At 47.0% G+C, this 19,035-nt stretch overlaps 1 protein-coding gene across 2 annotated transcripts; it reads right to left on the reverse strand.

The window, feature by feature from the left end:
• Window positions 1–1,274: 1,274 nt before the first annotated feature.
• LOC128836532 (complement receptor type 2-like) lies at window positions 1,275–14,346 on the reverse strand. Of its 2 annotated transcripts, none has more exons than XM_054026891.1 (10): window positions 13,768–14,346; window positions 13,399–13,492; window positions 11,386–11,471; window positions 10,338–10,532; window positions 9,144–9,323; window positions 8,982–9,026; window positions 7,090–7,189; window positions 4,930–5,009; window positions 3,763–3,975; window positions 1,275–1,946 (listed from the first exon to the last, which is right to left on the reverse strand). In XM_054026891.1, the coding sequence occupies exons 1-10, from the start codon at window positions 13,865–13,867 to the stop codon at window positions 1,750–1,752; spliced, it is 1,290 nt and encodes a 429-aa protein (XP_053882866.1). In that variant the 5' UTR covers window positions 13,868–14,346; the 3' UTR covers window positions 1,275–1,749. The 2 variants fall into 2 exon arrangements, with proteins under 2 accessions (XP_053882866.1, XP_053882865.1); XM_054026890.1 differs by having other exon boundaries at window positions 4,930–5,015.
• Window positions 14,347–19,035: the final 4,689 nt, after the last annotated feature.

The raw sequence follows: 19,035 nt of genomic DNA on the forward strand, positions 1-19,035 counted from the left end.
GTTCTCTCTTCTCCCCTGCCCTCTTGCAGTTCCCAGTGCTGTGTCTGGTACAATTATTATTTTGGCAGGCTGTCAGCAATTTTCCTGGAGATGCCCGTGAGAGAAGGGAAATGGTAATTTCTAGCAGGTAATAAGTCAGCCAGACCTGAATGGAATTTCAAAGCTGAAAGGAAAAGGTGCTCCTATGATCTGAGGGCTTTCTTCTTGTCATACCTCAGAGGTCCGCTGTAAGCAATGGAGGTGTTAGAATTTCCCAAAGAAGTTCACAAGTATTTTTATACAAGTTGGCACATGTTAGGCAACCTAAATATGAATCACTGCCAGCTCCCTCTCTAACTTAGAAATAAATAAAATAGCCTGTTAAGGAAAAAATAAGTCTGGTCACAGTTTGATAAATACCAGCCCACATCCTCTTAGATCACATGGCCATTGCTGTGATCTGGCCACTCCGTTCCACTGAAAGGAAAAGTCTAGAACACTATCTTCATTTCAGAGTAGCAGCCGTGTTAGTCTGTATCCGCAAAAAGAAGAACAGGAGTACTTGTGGCACCTTAGAGACTAACAAATTTATTAGAGCATAAGCTTTTGTGGACTACAGTCCACTTCTTCGGATGCATCCGAAGAAGTGGGCTGTAGTCCACGAAAGCTTATGCTCTAATAAATTTGTTAGTCTCTAAGGTGCCACAAGTACTCCTGTTCTTCTTTTTGCGGATACAGACTAACACGGCTGCTACTCTGAAATGAGAAGACACTCTCACTTTGAACCACAGATTGACTATAGAGTACAGCTTCCAAACTTTGTTTTAATTGAGCTACAAAATTAACATAAAGAAAGCTAAACCAAAGATTAATATGCTTACTTCGACAAAATTCTTGATGTTCAGACCATGTAAAATCTTTTTGACTGGTAACACTCACAGAGGATATTCCAGGGATTAACTCATAACCTCCCACACAGTTATATTTCACTACAGTCCCAGCCGGAAACAAGTTGCTGTTAGAATGATCTCGAAAAGTATTACGAATGTAAGATGGGTCATCACAGCTACCTAAGAATAAAAAGAGAAGTTTAAGGACATACGTAACCAGGAAATCTTACTGGGAAATAATTCTCCTCTACAAGAATGTGACATAAAAGACATGTCTATTTATAACCCCCCACCCCCAAATCTAAAACCCTATCACCCTATCACGAAACAAGAAACTCCACTGCACATGCTTCTCTCCCGAGACGATGAGAGGAAAAAAAAAAAAAACCAAACACACGCCAGGTGCATAGTTACATTATTTAATGCAATACTGGAAGGCACTCAGATATTCTGGTGATGAGTGCAGTTTAAGAACTTATACAATACATAAACAGCAATACATAGCTCTTCTTCAGTAGATCTCAAAGCACTTTACAAAGAACCTCAGTATCATCATTCCCGTTTTACAGGGGAAACTGGGCCACAGAGTGAGGAAGTGACTTGCGCAAGGTCACTCAGCAGGGATAGGACCCAGGTCTCCTGAGTCCCACTTCAGTGCTCTATCCACTCGGCAACACTGCCTGCAATAGAATAAAACTCAAATCCCTGTTTTCAGCATACGAGTCATTTAACCGAAGTATCATGGAGCTGTGTCAGCACAGTGGCATGCAAGCTTACAGCAGTCACTATTTCCTCTCTTAGAGCAAAGGAGACATCAAACTGGCTGTCCCTGAATCTTGGGCAACCAAGGGCTGCAGGGTCAGTTTGAAGGAGGTGGTCGTCACCATATGACACTTCGTTCACAAACTGGTAACTGAGGATCCCATCTACTATTTTCATTGCAATGAAGTACGTTACTGCCTTTGAGGGTGTAGCGGTGGTCACACTCAAACAGAACAGAGGCTCCGTAGGTGTATACCGGACTATACCCAGTCATCTGTTTTCCATGGTCAACTCTTGGCTGTTCACAGCGAACGACTGTGAAAGAAAAACCACTGTCAGCTTGGGAGGTTTACTGGTAAATCCAAAATTGGGAACCAAAGTGAAGATACTTCTGTGGAATCAGATCTATTTACCAGGGGGATATGAACCAATTTGAAAGCAAATACACAAGGCCCTGCAGAGATCATGACATGTCTGAATGCTCCTGTCCCTATCTCCCTCCCCCCACCCCCTAAATCCACCCCAGAAGTCACCTATTTGAAACATCATGTTAAGGAAAAGCAGGAGAGTATCAGTGGGTCTGATGCCATGTTCTCAAATTCCTTGGGGCATCGGTTTTGATAGAACCTACTAGGCAAGATTTAGTCTTCATCTAGCTTTTTCTTAAGTATCAAACTACACCTGCTGAATTAGTGACCACCTGCAATGGCAGTTGTCACAGGCAATTGTGGGGATATGGGGTTGTGGAGAGAGCATGCACACACAATTACAGTCTTTGACAAGAGACGTTTCATTGGGCAGCAGGAGCTGTTGGAACTGCCCTGTCCTCTTGCTTATCATTTGTGGATATTATAAAATCATTTCTCTAGAGTTCCAGCTGTGCTTATAGCCGACACAGACACTCAGATCTGGTCTCCTGTGAAGATACGCAGCTATGCTCCAGGTTTACCTGCAGAAACCTTAACAGGAATAGTTTCCTAGAGTGAGCAAAAAGATGTGTTTCCCACATACATCTTATCAAAAGATATGATTAAAAAACAAAACAAAACAAAACAAAAACAATCACCACCCATAAAATGGGGTTTTCAGTAGGTTCCATGGCCATTTCAACAACATTTTATGACAGTTGTTGGGGGTGAGGGGAAGAACATTAAAAACAATGACATGAAAAATAAAACATTCAGTAATGTGGACAGTTTTCCACAAAATGCTTTTTAAAAAAATTAAGACTTTTTCAAACAAAGTTCTTATGTCAATTTCAATCATCTCCAGTATTCTTCTTCTGAGGACTCTAAGTGAGGACAGAAGCTGAATAAACTCCACTTCTCTATCCTTCTCTCCTCCCCCACCCGGCTCCAAGCCCTGCTCCATCTCCTGTCTTGGCACAGCTTCTCCCTTTGAGAAGCAGAAGATCTTGTCTGGCTCTCCTCCGTGTGAGTAGTCAGTCTCGTGTTGCCAGCCTGTCTCCCCACATGGAGCTTTTCCAGGATTCCATGTCACTTCCTCCTCTCATACTGAGGCTGGGTCTACACTACCCGCCTGAATCGGCGGGTAGAAATAGACCTCTCGGGGATCGATTTATTGCGTCCCGTTGGGACGCGACAATCGATCCCCTAATCGACGCTCTTACTCCACCAGCGGAGGTGGGAGTAAGCGCCGTCGACAGGAAGCCACGGAGGTCGATTTTGCCGCGGTCCTCACAGCGGGGTAAGTCGGCTGCGATATGTCGAATTCAGCTACGCTATTCACGTAGCTGAATTTGCGTATCTTAAATCGACTCCCCCCTGTAGTGTAGATGTAGCCTGAGAGTAACTGCCTCTTCTAGCTTCCTGGCTCCTTGCCGGAGGGAGGCGTTGGAACAGAGTGTGGACAGGCAGCAGTTCTTGGCAGGGTGCATGGGAACTGGGGCCATCTGGATACAATAAGTGCAGTTCCTTGCACCCCTTCGTGTCTCTGAAAATCTCAAACTGGGCTCTATTCTCCTATGGGTGTGACTAACATGTGCTGAGGGGTGGGAATAAGAGTGCCCCCAGGACTCCTAATCTGTTTAGCAGCGGCAATGTTACGATTTACGTTGCTAATGTGTACGTGCACACTGCCACCTTGTTTTACAGTAATTGGATTCCATCACCTTTGCATTCAGGGGCAGGCCCGCTCCAGTCTCCATTTACATTATCTGTGGATGTACAGTTAATGGAGGGCTCTCCAATAAGCGAGAAAGGAACCTGTCCCCTCTCTACAGTGTTACACTGGTAAGTGACAGATGTCCCATAGTTGAATTCCTCCATCGTTGTCCCAGTATGTGTCCCGTGCTCTATTTCTGGAGGAGGCAGGCAAGCTATCACTGGAGAAGAAAAAAAAAAAAGGAAAGTAAAGGGAAGGGAAGCAAGAGAGAATTTAACTTATGTCATATCCAAAGTCTTATAAGAGAAGAAGAGGCTGAAACGCAATGGACCAAAACCTTAGATTGTTTAAAATCAGTGCAGCGCCATTGACATCAAGGGAGGAGCACTGATTCACCAGCAGAGGACCAAGCCTATTGACTACACTGGAGTTATGCCAGTTTACCAGCTGTAGATTTGGCCCTATGGGAGACAAGATTTTTAAGACTAGAAAATGGGGAACGTTTCCTAATGTAGTTATGCCGCCAGGGCGTGTGGGAGTAGATGCACAGACTGAAGGGTCATGAAAGCTGAAGGAGGGAGGAGAAATCAAATTGAGGTCTTGCCCATTCAAGTGTATTAAGGATTCTATGGCACTTCCTCGAAAGGGAGGAGTGTGAACTATTTTGCTAATTAATCCACCTCCTTAAACTCTGCCTGCAGTTTCAGTGGGGTCCAGAATGCTTCACTCCCTGTCCTAAACAGTTACTGCTCTTTACTGTGAAACGCACCTGTCGCTTTCCATCCTAGGGATAGCTGCGTATGAGTGACAGGCAAAGTTATCCCTAAATATAAAAATATCTGTAAAGTGCTTAGAGATTGTGCTATAAGCATCTAATACTATATCTGAAGAGCAAGGGTCTGATTCAGTTTACACCAGCTTGGGATGTGGTCCAAGCTCTGTTAACCAAGAATCTGAGTCTTTTGTGTTCTACCCCACAGAAGAATTTGAAAGCTAATGGTTTTCTACAGCCTGGTGCAAGAGGAAAACAAAACTGAAGCGTTCAAGAATTTAGTATGCAGTGAAATGATAAATGAGTTGTATTTCAGAATCCATCCAGCAGGACAAAGTACGCTTTTCATTGTCTAACGCTGATTACACTTTCCCCATAAAGCTATTAAGAGTCTCTACTCACATTGACAGTATGGAATATCTTTGTCCCATTTAACATGTGATCCTTCAAGCACACATTTTCTTTGTGCATGTCCAATTAGTCTGTACCTGAATAAAACAGTGGGGGAAGGGAATTTATACAATACAAACTCAGATTGATGCTGGACTAGGCAAGACATCCAATAAGGTTTTGATTCTCTTACATCATTAGTAGTGTTGGTCAACAAATTGTCATCAAAACTATTTTTCGATAGTAAATTGGATTTTCAATTAAATGTTTTGTTTTTTTAAAAAGCATCTGCTCTCTGCAGGAATTTTCCATGTTTCATGGAAAAATAGAATGCCCCCAAATTGAAATATTTTAATCCCAAAATGCTATCATGGTGCCACATTGGAACTGTAGCTTGGATGCCTCATTCTCCTAGATAGGCTTGTTTCCTTGGTGAGGCTACGTCCCCCATGATTCATCATAGCCTTTGCAAGAGGAGGTAGGATCATGGGAATCTGATTTGGTGGCTTCTAGGCCCAGGACAAACTATTGCTAGGTCCCTAGTTAAGCCACCATCTGCAGCAGACTTACTCAGCTCCAGCAAGTAGGTCACTGGTGACAAATCAAACAGTCCTGTGTCATGCCCACATTCCTTCAGGGACGCCCTGGCAGGCAGCTGTCTATCAAGCCATTCCTGGCCTTATCCAGGACGCTCTCAGAGTGGGAGCTGGAGGTCTGCTCTCCTTCCCAGTCTGCCCCCAGCTGAGCTGTGTGCTCTACTTTTAACTCCTCCCTCCAAACCTGACACCTACAGCAGGTGTAGCAGGGTGGGGCTGACTGAGCCTACATCAGCTCATTAGCCTTTCCCTGGGGTTTGTATGCCCCATCCCAGAGTCCCTCGCTGGTTAGCCTGACACTGATCCCAGGCAGTCATGGAATGGCTGATATGGGGTGCGATCAGTAAAGGATGGCAACTTCCATGGTTTCATGGAAAATAAAGGTTATGAAACAAACTTGATATTTTTCCCCCCATTAGATTAGAAGTTTGGTTGATTTAATACTGCATGCTGTTCTAACTAAAAAAAATAGCACTATAAAAAACCCAATGTTGCACTGATTACCTAGATTAAAACTGGTTTAACGGATAGATCTCAAAAAAGTCATTATAAATGGGAGGATCCTTGAAGTGGTCATTTCTACTGGGATTCTCCAGGAATCTGTTCTTGGCCCAGTGCTATTCAATATTTGTATCAATTATCTGGAAGAAAGTATTAAACCATTGCTATTGAAGTCTGCAGATGACAGATTGATGCAATGGTAAATTACGATAAGGCCAGGTTAGTTCTATAGCGTTATCTGGATTGCTTGGTCAACTGGGCTCAACTGAGCACCATGGATTTTAATACAGCTAAATACAAAGGTCTAGGTCTAGGAAAAAAGAATGCCGGTCACAGAATGGGAAGACTATCCTGGAAAACAGTGGTTCTGAAAAAGGACTTCGGGGTCATGGTGGATGAACAAGTGAATACAAGCTCCTAGTGAGATGCTGTGGCTAAGAGGGCTAATGCGATACTGAACTGTCCCCTGCTGGTGTATCCACGTATGAGTTAGAGGTGGTATTACCTTTATATACAGTAGCCATGAGACCACCACAAATACTAACTCCAATTTGGCTGTTCACACTTCAAACAAAGATATTAAATTGGGAAGAGTGCAGAAAGGCTACAAGAATGATGATTTGAGACTGGGAAAATCTCAAGGAAGCTCAACCTATTTATCTTTTTGAAGAGAAGGTTAAGAGGTGACTTGATCACGGACAGTCTGTAAGTACCCTGTAGGGCTAGAAGATTTCAAAGAGGCCTCTTTAATTTAGCAGAAAAAGGCATAGAAAGATCCAACAGCTGGAAGCTGAAATGAGATTTGTGCTTTGTGTGTAGCCTGAATTTAACAGTGGAGGTAATTAACTAACTATTTGAGCAACCTACCTAGGGATGTGGTGAAATCTCCAAATCAAGGTTGGAATTTTCTAAAAATATATGTTCTAGCTCAAATACAAATATGGGCTTGATGCAGGCATCAGTGGGTGAAATGTTCTGGGCTGTGTTATACAGGAGGTCAGACTAGATAATCATAATGGTCCCTTTGGGAATTAAAAACCTATACATCTATCAGCACAAGCTGCCCATTACTCACCCCTCTTCACAGATGAAGTTTATTGTTGCACCAAACATGAGATCTGTTAGAACAACAAGTCTGCCATTTTCTGGTTTTCCAGGGTGAGGGCATGATCTTGCTAGAAAGAAATAAAACTGGAATTAGTCTGTGTGTGTCTAGACTCAGTAAAATGTAACCAAAAAAGAACCAAAGATTCTGTCTCTAGCAAGTATCAGAGGGGTAGCCGTGTTAGTCTGAATCTGTAAAAAGCAACAGAGGGTCCTGTGGCACCTTTGAGACTAACAGAAGTATTGGGAGCATAAGCTTTCGTGGGTAAGAACCTCACTTCTTCAGATGCAAGTAATGGAAATCTCCAGAGGCAGGTATAAATCAGTGTGGAGATAACGAGGTTCGTTCAATCAGGGAGGGGGAGGTGCTCTGCTAGCAGTTGAGGTGTGTCTCTAGCAAAACTCTACTCACTTTTTGTCAGCCCAGGATACAGAGAGAGTCTAATGCTTTTTAAACTTAAAAATAAGGTAGACCTGCATAGGAAGAACTGTGAGGTACGTATAACAGTAGCAATTATACCTGTTAAAAACCCTCTGAAGAGAAAGCAAGCAGGTGTCCTTGGGCAACCTGTCTGAATTGGGAAATATATGGTGAAAGGAGGGTACTGTGCTGCCTGTAGATATTCCAGTCAGAAGGGACAGAGACATGAGTCTTCACCCAATAGGCAACAGCTGAAGTGCTCTGACCTTTATACCTTCACCTACATGGTGCGAGGGCATCCAGGGAACAGACACTGCCCCCGTGGACACGGCTATTCAAAAGAGCCTGTCTTGCACACATGGGCACATGCACTCCACAAGTGCAATCTGTGTAGACAATCTCTCAAACAACATTTAACACCAGTCACACTGCAGCATCTCCAGTCATGGACTGTTCTTAAAGCCATTAAATTTAGCTTATGTTCATATTCCTGCTTTTGGGAGCTTTATATTAAGTAGCGAAGTTATCAACCCATCAAACCATGCCTCTGAAAGCCTCACAATCCCACTGATTATGGGAAACCCATCAAGAATAAGCCCAAGGTGGTGGAGTTGCTTGGATACCAAGTCTATAAACACATAGTAGAATCCTCATGTTGGTGACTGCAGTGCAATGTTCATGTACACATTGCATTTAACTAGCAATGGCCTTTTTCTCCCCCACCCCCACAAAATAAAAATAAAGAGTTAATTTTGCAAGTTAACTGTGAAAAATATTTAAGAAAATAATCCCAATGGGTCAATGAGTGCTACAAGTTCATTAGAGGAAAAATCCCGTGTGCAGGGCTCACTGGAGACCGACTACTCACCATAGACAGTGAGAAATAGCTGACAGGAGTGAGGGAAGATCGGTAGGGTAATGAGGCAGCTCAGGGCACATGCACTGCTCCAGTGGGTACCACTATTGCAAACTCTCTGGCTTCAGACAAAGCCCTCACACACTGAACGTGCAATCACTAGAAAGGAGGGGAAATCAGAAGTGCGTTGAAGAAATTCAGAAGCTGTTACAAATCTGAAGCCAAGTCCTTGTTTGAATGCATCACTATCCTCAGGTGGCAGCTGCTAAACCTCTCCTGAATGCTTCACCCTATGGGCCCTCATGAGGAAAGTTACACATGCTCACAGCTCAGGACAGCTAGTAAGCTGTTTCAAGTGCATTTGAGAACAGCATGCAAGGAAGGGTAGAAAAAAAAATATGTAGTGCCCTAAAACCCGAGGGAGAACACTGCTTACAGTAGCAATTGTGAATGACAAAATTCCAGAACACAGAGATGAAATTTACTTTCTGAATTTCACACTTCCATTTTCAGTCTTTTAGAATCTACATGCTAAAAATCTGGAAGCTTTAAATAGCCCCCCCCCAAAAAAGTTCTTTCAACTCACCAGAAGTATCTTTTATTCCTCCTGAAGGAGAAGTATGTAGTATGCCTACGACGAAAGAGGGACACAGACACTCAAACTTTATATCACTGTAAAATGGCTACTCAAAAGCAATAAGCTTCCTAAACATCATATAAAAGATTCCACACAACTGCTTATACTTACGTAGACAAGTTGGCAAAGATGGAACCCATGAATTATTAGCTTCACATTTAACTGAACTGCTACCCTTCAGAGTGTAGCCAGAATCACATTCAAATATTACAATGTTTCCATATGAATAGTCAGGTCCAAACCCAGAGTGTTTTTTTCCATTTTTGACTTCTGGCTCTGGACACTTGACCACTGAAAATTAAAAGTACCAGCATAAGAATGTTTTGCACAGGAAGCAGAGTGTGTGTGGGAGAGAGAGAGAGAGAGAGAGAAAAAAAGCCCTGATACATTTTGATGCCTGCTGTAGTCAAGTATTTTAAAATAAAGTCATACAACTTTGGAACTTTCCCTTTAAAAAAAGATGTTAGTCCACATACACCACAGCACCCAACTGTATTACTATCAGGACCCTTCCCCACCCTCCAGTAAACTGCACGAGTTAAACATGATCATTGTATGATGCCATCAGGAATTTGGGTCAAGCTAGAAGAGATCTACATACAACGACATTCTGGAACTGAACTTCCCTGCTTTTGGGGGAGTTAATATTAAAGTAGCGAGGTGATCAACCTGCCCAATGCTTCTGAAAAAGCCCCCATCCCAGCTGTTAGGCTGGGTAACTCAGCAAGAATAAAACCAAGTTGTTGCAGCTGCTTGAATACCAAGTACATAAATGCATTGTTAGCTAAAAGCTATAGTGTGCGTGAGCACTGCCGTCGCCCAAATGAGGATTGTACTATGACCTTTATTTCCCCCTCCTAGGAAATTTATGGCTGGGATATGAACTCACAGAAGCCTGAGCCTTCACTGCCAAGGAGCCCTCCCAGAGACTTTTGAAAAATATGGTTTCCAAACAATCCTGCTTGTAAGGCTCTCTCCACCTGCTTTAGCACTCGAATAGTAGGATACTGGCATAAAAACAAAACCCTAGTTGAAGAGTTTCTCTCTTCCTAAAGTCAACTGTTTGCAGTTAATTCTCACGTCAGTCTCGGAACACTGAAGAGAGACAAACTAACATGATGTACAAGAGGCAAAATGGTTTCCAGAAATAAGTAAGTGACATTCCTTCTTTAGAGATTGGGTTTCCAACAGTAACTAGTTTTCAAGATATGTATTTATGGGAAATAAATACAGACTTCTCAAAATATAGTTTTTCATGGAAGGAGATAGTAGAATAAGAAAGGGATAAAAACAGATGCTACTAACCTTTGCATTCAGGGGCAGGCCCACTCCATTCTCCCTTGACATTATCTTTCATTGTACAATGAATGGAGGCCTCTCCAATAAGAGAGAAGCCCTGGTCACATTTGTAAGTTACTTTTAAGCCAAAGAAAAACTCTTCTCCACTCAGAGCATTATGGGATCCATGGGTGATATCAGGAGGTGGAAGACAAGGTATTGCTGAAGCAAAGAATGTTAACATGAAAATTAAAGTTCAAATTACAGGTGAACTGAAGAGAGTTTTCACTAAGAAAGTTGTCTCAGATCCCCCCAGAAAGCTATGTAGCCATTTGGAAGGGGACTTAACATTGCATTTTAACATTTGAAGCAAGACTCCTTTCAGATTCTGAAGGTTTTTCTGCTTTTTAGGCTTGGTCCTACCCAGTACATCCATTGCTCAAGGGGGATGCTCCATAAAACACCAACTCTGGAAGAGGACCTTAACAGAGCGTGCCCCTTCCCAACATTTGCCTCAGGGAGCCAGAACTTCTTGCCCAGCATCTCTAGAGGTAGTGTTGTTCCACCAGCAGAAAACTAAGCCAGGACATTTCTTGTAGCAGCAGCTGATTCCAGATTGGACCATCAGCAGCATGATTGACAGACCAAGCCCAGAAAGCATCCAAGAGATCAAATTAAAGTAGAGGCAAATTAATTGTGATTCACTCCCAAAGAGCCTCAGACTTTAAGTGGATAATCAGGTTTGGGAAGGGTCAAAACTTCTTGAAGTCATCATGACTTTTACTTAGTGAACAGCAGGATTACACAGATACAATAGTGAAGAGGTGCCATGAGGCCTGTTGGATTATGAATATTAAACAATCTAAAAGGGACTGTTTTTAAGCATTGATTCTATAGGAGTCATCCAAACACCACGGGGAACCACAGGCTGATTTCATTCTCTCCCCAACCAAACATACATCCTCAAGTTTTACTCTTATTTGGATTAAAAGACGTAAGAACAGAGACTTCTCTGTAGCACCAGCTATGCCGAATCATCTCCAGTCATGAATGGTTCTTAAAACAATTAGTTTACCTTTGCAAAATGGAGCCTCTTGATCCCAATCAACTCCATTTTTCACAAGCACACATTGGGCAGAAGTCCGGCCAATTAATTTGTAACTAAAGAAAAAAGATTCAAGTTTATTACTTGAGTAAGCAAGTAACTAGGTTACAGTTCAGAAAGATGGAACATGATTTCTTTATGCCAGTAGGTGAAGACAAGTGATTGATCAGGGTCATCTCCACTATAAAACAGGATATGTCTAACACTATAGGACCAAGGAACACTAAGTAATTAAAGGCAATCTAGAGCTATTAACTGGTGAGTATAAGCTTGTACAACTGTTAACAAGAGAATGCCCTCACTTCTCGTCTACACTAGTCAGATGCTTGGGAATGCTTGTTAATTCTCTGCAAAGGGGAACAAGTGATCCTTCTTCTAAACTGGTGATACAAGTAGTAATGAGAGCAAATATCTCTAAAGGATGGAAGAGGGCTCTAATCATCCCTGCTATAGAACTTAATAAATGCCCAGGAAACCATGTTATTATAGATACGACTGGTCTGCTCACGGTGCTTTCACGTGGAAAAAGGGTTTTGACTTCCTGGGTAGGGGGCTGTGCCTCATCTGATGTTTCTAGGATGTAGGAGAGTGTTTGAAATGCGAGCTGCCGCCATTCTACACCTTAGAATTACTGTGCTTTTATCTGCAGCAGTACTAGACATCGCTTCTCTGAACGCCCAGTTGTGTTACCCCAGTTGTCAATGACTCAGCTTAAGCAGCTCCCCTTACCTTTCCTCCCCAGCAATGTTTTGTAAAATAAAAATCAGACCTAAAGACAACCCATCCTGACAGATGCGACGGAGAGAAGTCAGCTGCCCTGAGCTGTCATCCACCTGACCCCATCTCCCTTCCATATTCAAAACCTGGGCATCTTAACTGTCCAAGACCCAACCTCACACTAAACCCAGGGAACTCCTGGGCCTGCACAAATCCAAGGCCTTCAGTCCATGTAGGCCACTGCAAAGAAACCCTACCTCCACAAATCCTTCAACTGTGGATCAACCTACTTCACCCAGAAGGCAGGCTGACAACCAATCCACAGAAAAAGGCATTTAGATGGCTGCATGGGGTTTGGCAACCATCAGGGAGTTACCTCCCCCACCATCTCTTCTCACTCAAACTGAGGGTCAGCTGCCACCCAGAGACATCTGACTGCTCTTCACAGAGGGCTTAACTTTAGAGGGCTTGACCTGGCAGCAGGGGTTGGGATGTACTGAAGAGGAAAAAAAAAAAAAAAAAAAAAACCCACCACAACACACACCACACACACCTGCATTTGTTGGTTGCGTTTTTCGGTCCCCATGCAATGCGATCTATTCAGTTATCCCAACCCCCAGAAAGCACCTGCTCAGTGGAATGAAGCCAAAACCCATTTAGGATTCCCCCAAGGCTTGTCACATAACCCACATGGACAAAAGCAACAACTGAACTGGACACTGCCCTGATATCAACATCTATCATGAAGGGACAGAAATATTTGCTGTTGTAGCGTAGGAAGAGGTCTGCTTCTATCTGGTGCTGTCTTTTATGGGCAATATTCTGCCCTACAATCCCAGCATCTATTCAAGATGCTAAGACTGACCAATAACAGTCCCTGTAACATGGCAGAGATGGCACCGATCAGTGAGTGCCACATTACCCTTCAGGTGGGGCTTTCCCTTAGGACTCATGATCCAGCAGCAGTTGGGATGACCTGTTGAAGGTTTAGGCTGGGATTTCCAAAAGCACCCGAGTGAGTTAGGTGCCCATCTCCCACCAAAGAACAGCCATAAATGGGTGGCTAGCGTCCTTCAACACCTGTGAAAATCGCAGGTGTAATTCTTAACAAGGGCCCAGCCCATAGCTACAGATTTACAGTACACCACTCACTTATGTTAAGTGAAGTTACGCAGGCTTTCTAGTCTCATTTTGCCAGACTTCACCAGCAGTTTCACACCAGTCTAGGTTCTGTTAATTAGTCAAAAGAAGCAACTTGACACTCACCCTTCACTACAGGAGAAGTTTGCTGTTGCACCAAACCGGAAACTGGTTAAATGCACTCTGCCATTTTCTAGTTCTAGTGGTTTACATGGTCTTCCTAGAAAAAACCAAGACTAATATTAGTGTTCCCTCATGTGACCTTAATGGGAAAAAGAAAAAGGGATATGCTAACTTGCTCCCCCTAACATAGCAAATACTATGGCAGATCAAGCCAATGGTCTAATCCAGTGGTTAACCTTTTTTGGACTGAGGACCCATTTTTAAATGTTTACGGCCTGTCATGACCCAGTAAATAGTGGGTGCATGGAGGTCCTAGGGTGGTTTCGGTCAGGTCCTATATCCCAGGAGGGTTGGACCTTACTTGGCACTCACCCCACAGTGGTGGTTCCTGCAGTTCCCGTGCCAAGGGGCTGGCTGAGCTGAGCTGGTCTCTCTGCTTCAGTCGTTGCAAGCTCCAGGATTGTAATGTCATTACGGTTTGGCCCCTGCCCCGCGACTGGATCAGATTTGTGAAAGTGGAGTTGTGACCTGGCTCATGGGGTTGCAGTGCCACTCAGATTTGGCCTACCCACAGTGGCAGATTAACCACTGACCCAACGGGGCCTTTGCCAATTGGGGACCCCCAGAAAAATGGGTGCCCCTGCACCCCGACCTACCCAGCGCTCCTGCTGGGGAGCAGGGTCAGGGCACATGGTCTTGCAGGAGTTCCGGCAAGTCTCCATGCCCTGACCCCACTCCCTGGCTGGAGTGCCCAGGGAGGAAGATGGGAGCCTGCAGGTAGAAGGGGTGGGAAGGGGCCCCACCACTTGCTCTGCCCCATGTCCCCACAAACCCACTAATTCTCCTCTGCCTACCCTAGGGTGACCAGACGTCCCGATTTTATCGGGACTGTCCCGATATTTCCTTGTTTGTCCCGCGTCCGCGGTCGGGACACTGGACAAACAAGGAAATGCCCCGGAGCCTAGAGCCCGGAAGTGCTCGCACCCCCCCCCCCCCGCGCCCCGACTCCGCCCCCTCCTCCCCCTATTGGCTCCCTCCCCGAATCCCCGCCTCTTCCCCGGGCTCACCATTCCCCCTCCCTCCGCAAGTGCTGGAGGGAGGCCCGGGAGACGCAGGGAAAGCGCGGGGCCGGGGTGAGTAAGAGTCCGGCCTGGCCCCGAGCAGGCAGGACTCAGTTGGTGGTTGGGAGAGGAGGGGGGCGGCCCGCGGGGCCAGGCGGCTGTTCTCCCCCCCGGGCAGCGGGACTCAGGAGCAGCCGCTGCTGCAGCTCCCACTGCCGCGGGGGAGGAAGCGGCCATGGCGCTCCGCGGCTGCGGCTCTGGCACCCCCGAACCCCCCGAGCCGGGGCCTGCTGTGGGGACCCAGCAGTGCGCACGCTGGGCCCAGCCCCTGGCCAGTCGCGTCTGGGCTGCCCAGCTGGTGCTATCCCGCGGCGGCCCCGGGGCGGAGGCATCGGCCGCCCAGCCCCGTTCGTTCCCCTGCGGGACGGGGGGGCTGGGGCCTGCTGCCCCCACTCCGGGGCCGCCGCGGGATAGCACCAGCTGGGCAGCAGCCCAGACGCGACTGGCCAGGGGCTGGGCTGGGCGCAGCGTGCGCGCTTCTGGGTCCCCGCAGCAGGCCCGGGTTCGGGGGCGCCAGAGCCGCAGCCGCGGAGCGCCATGGCCGCTTCCTCCCCCCGCGGCAGTGGGAGCTGCAGCAGCGGCTGCTCCCGAGTCCCGCTGGCCGGGGGTGAGAACAGCCACCGCCTGGCCCCGCGGGCCGCCCCCCTCCTCGCCCTACCACCCAACTGAGTCCTGCCTGCTCGGGACCAGGCCGGACTGTTACTCACCCCGGCCCCGCGCTTCCCCTGAGTCTCCCGGGCCTCCCTCCAGCACTTGCGGAGGAAGGGTTTTTTTTGTTTGTTTGTTTGTTTTGGCCCCGCCCCCCGCCACCCCCCCCCCGCGTCACCCACTCCCGCGTCCCGATATTTGTCTTTGGTGATCTGGTCACCCTAGCCTACCCAGGCTGCTGTCATCAGGATGACTAGGCCAAACTTGAGTGGTGCTGGAATCCAAAGGAATTTTATTATGAATTAGTATTTTATCAAGTTTGTAATACATATTGTTATTCAATACTGGGTTTACTTTTAGCAAAGTAATTTTACTATAGCTGAATTCTATATTCATTAGTTTTCTAATATAATAACCAATAATAAATAAATAAATCATTCCTCCTCACATAGGCATTAGGAATAGTGAGACTTCAATTTTTCAAAAAGAGACAGTACACCAGGGTTTTTCACTTGGTTGCAGAATTTGTGATGTTCCCCAAGCCAGGAATGAAATCCAATGAACATGATGAATTTAACTGCAGTGAGTTGGAGTTGTAGCTGTATTTGAGTATTTGCATAGAACACTGGACAAGATGTGACATGGTTAGAACCAAGATCATTGGGGAAATTAAAGCAGGTTAAGGTTTAAATGTCCTTTATTTTATACCTCCATTTAAAATGGACTAGCATAGGTAAAATATCAAAATCCAGCATCATCACTGGTGGGCACTGAATGCCTCCCAATAGTCACAGGAGCATCATATGGACAATGGGGTCTCTCGTAGACAATAAATGCATTATTCTGAAGTTGCTGTCTAGGATCTGTAACATGCTGATGCATAAAAAGGGTCAAGAAAGATGGTAAATCTATCCCTCCTCTTATGACCATCTGAGAGCAGTCGACTCAGAAAACAGAAATGACTGGAAGTTGGTATGTCAGCTGCTCTTAAAGTGACCTGCCAAGACACAAGTGTTGGGAATTTTAAACAAACATGTCATTAAAAAACCCAGCTATTAATCTAAGCAGGAACTGACTAAAGGGGATTTAGAAAATGTTCATGGAAGCCAGTGGTTAACAGTGAACCGGTCACAGAATTGGGACTCCCTTGTTTTGGGGAAAAGATGGCTTGTAAATCAATTGAGACGCAAAAGCAACAAAGATACTCACCTACACAAAACTCAGGGTCTAATGACCACGTTGAATCTGCATCACATATAACTACAGGAGACTTTCCAGGGTCCAAAGTGTATCCTGGGCGACAGGAGTATCTCAGACGGGATCCAACAGGGTAGTGACTCCACGTTCTCCCGGTTACCTCAGCAAAACTGAAGCTCGGAGGAGAACCACACTGGCCTAGCCATAGAGACAGACAGAAGCAGGGGGGAAGTCAGCTAGAAAAGATACAGACTCTACGATCTGGGCAATCCCTGTAACTCGTTTCCTGGGGGACAATGTGGCTGGATTGTTCCCATCGCCGCTTTGAGGCTGGTTTGCTGGAGGGTTTGGTACAAGAGTGTCACTGTCACACCCCGGCAGGAGCGGGCACCGCCCTACAAGCCCCCAGGCAGACTGTGCACGTTACGGTCCATCCCGCTGGACCGATCCCAGCCGGCCACGAGCCGGTTCCGCTCCCGCGGCCAGGCTCGGTTTCTGCGGGCGGGACCAGCCTGAAGCGGGACAGGGAAGGCTCCGAAGCCAGCCAGCCAGGGAGAGGCGAGCCCCGCCCCACTCACCGCCAGCCCCGGGCAGGGGCAGCAACAGCAGCAGCGCCAGGAGCCCCCGGGCGCCGGGCGGGCAGCGCGGAGCCGAGACCATGGCAGCGGCAGCGGTGGTCGGGGAGCACTCGCAGGGCGAAGGCTGCGGAGCGTCTGTGGCAGCCCCAGAGCTGGCCACACTCAGGGCTAAGGGGGCGTGGCCATGCGGGAAAGGGGCGGAGTCTCAGCCGGGCGGGGCGGGGCTGGTGTCATTGCTGGGCACCCACGTGCTGTCCGGGCAGCAGGTGCCTGACCCCGGGGGCTGCGCTTGGCCGAGGTCACTGGTTCGGCCCCGGGCTCAGCGCCCAGCCTGCCCCGTGGGAGGCCCTGCCCGAGCCCACGCGCGGCCGTGGGCCCATTACACGGAGCGCGGGCAGCAGTTCGTGGGCTCCGCGGATTTAACTCGCGCCGGCCGTTGGAGCGTCACGTCCCTCGGCCCCTTTCACCCGCCCCCAGACCCCCCCCAGCGCGGAGCCCGCATAACCCCGCAGCGCAATCGCGCCGGGCGCCTCCGGGCTCGGAGCGGCTGCGGGGCTTGGGCGCATCAGGGTGAATGTAAGTGACGTGCCCGGCCGGCCGCGGGTTTCCCTTCGCTCTGTGTCCCGCGCGGAGCGCAACAGCCTCCCCCGTCCTCCGCAGCCATCGACCCCCTGCGTCTCCCACGCGGGGCTCCGCCCTCCAGAGACAAACACCTGTCGGGGCTAGTTCAATCCTCTCTCTCCCCCGACCCAGGGCCCGACCGCGTTAGAGCCGAGGGGGCAGCGTAAGGGGGAGTAGGAATAAAGCCACTTAAAATGGGGCGGGTTCAGTTCCCTAAGTGAGCAGCACAACTGAAACAGGATCCAGGTTTTGTCTATAGTCACTTGGACGACAAATCGCTGTACAAACATTCGTTTATCAGCTAAGTGGAAGGAAGTGGTTACCAAGGAATGTAAAAAACACACTCCCCCCTCGCTCTTGGGTTCTGGGGAATTCAACCCTCAGCTTATGCCAGTCCTGAGCTCATGGGAGAGGAGGGGGGGTATGACTGGTCTCTAGCAAACAATCTGAATACTGATGCATTTCCCCCAGAATCACAATAACCTTTCTGCAGTGAAAGTAGTGTCACCAATCCTTTGCCCCGACAATCGTACCTTGTTTTGAAGAAGCTGCTTCTGCATCACTGCAAACGGTTGGCATCCACAGGCACCCAAAGATAAACGCTTGCAGGTGCTAAACCAGTTGCCCTGCTGGTGACCATTGGCAATCAGCAGGGTGTAATGTAATAATTTAGTTGGAAAATAATTGGACGGGTGGGTTTAGTGAGGGGACTGCAAAAGGGTGCCAGGAGGGCCTGAGAGCATATCAAAGGGTAACCTCACCACTAGTGGTGCCTCCTCCAAGCCATCCCAGGAATTAGCTGTGGCCAGGTATTGTGCCCTCTTATAGCATTGTCTCTTTCATCATCTGTCACTCTGGAGATCTTTCCACTCCAGGAACCCCAGCCTCCTCTTCATGACTCAGCCTCCTGGCCAAGTCACCATTTGTTTCCCCATCTGGGTTTGCAAACTCTCTCATGAGAGATGGTCTCAGGCAGTCTTACCACGGACTACCCAGCTGATACCACTTCCTCAGTAGCTAGTAGAGCAGTGGTTCCCAAACTGGGGTTTGAGAATCCCTGGGGGTTCACAAAAAGTTACAGGGGATTCTTGGGAAAAAATTCCCTAATGGCAGACAGAGGTGTCCCTAGGGATCCCGGGCAGCACGGGGCCAGCAGCCCGGAGCCCATGGACTTCCAGGAGCTAAGAGGATCAAAGCAAGCAGATCCACATTGAGGAGATTTAAACTTCGACTCCTTATAAGAAATGGAAAGGGAGGTGGATATTTTTTACTGTTTTTAAAATTAAATAGGCAGCTAGTATTGTTTTTAAAATTATTATGACAAACAAGTTTGAGCTTTGTTGTAATGTGTGTTGTTTGTCTGGACTGCTCAAGACCTGAATGCCTGTGTAGGAGGAACTCTGAGTTGTTTTCTTAAATACCTTCATGCTGTTTCATATCTGATACTCTTTGATGAAACATGGGAGCCTTGTATC

This window comes from Malaclemys terrapin, chromosome 4 (assembly GCF_027887155.1).
Source record: "Malaclemys terrapin pileata isolate rMalTer1 chromosome 4, rMalTer1.hap1, whole genome shotgun sequence".
NCBI classification, from domain to species: domain Eukaryota; kingdom Metazoa; phylum Chordata; order Testudines; family Emydidae; genus Malaclemys; species Malaclemys terrapin.

What these genes read in the sequence shown, in the direction of transcription:
- LOC128836532 (XM_054026890.1), bottom strand. Translation starts at nt 13,867, where the DNA reads ATGACATTACAATCCTGGAGCTTGCAACGACTGAAGCAGAGAGACCAG. An exon ending in GCAGGAACCACCACTGTGGG is followed by an intron (nt 13,493 to 13,767) that starts GTGAGTGCCAAG and finishes GGTTTTTTCTAG; the next exon opens with GAAGACCATGTAAACCACTA. An exon ending in AGAGGCTCCATTTTGCAAAG is followed by an intron (nt 10,533 to 11,385) that starts GTAAACTAATTG and finishes TCTTTGCTTCAG; the next exon opens with CAATACCTTGTCTTCCACCT.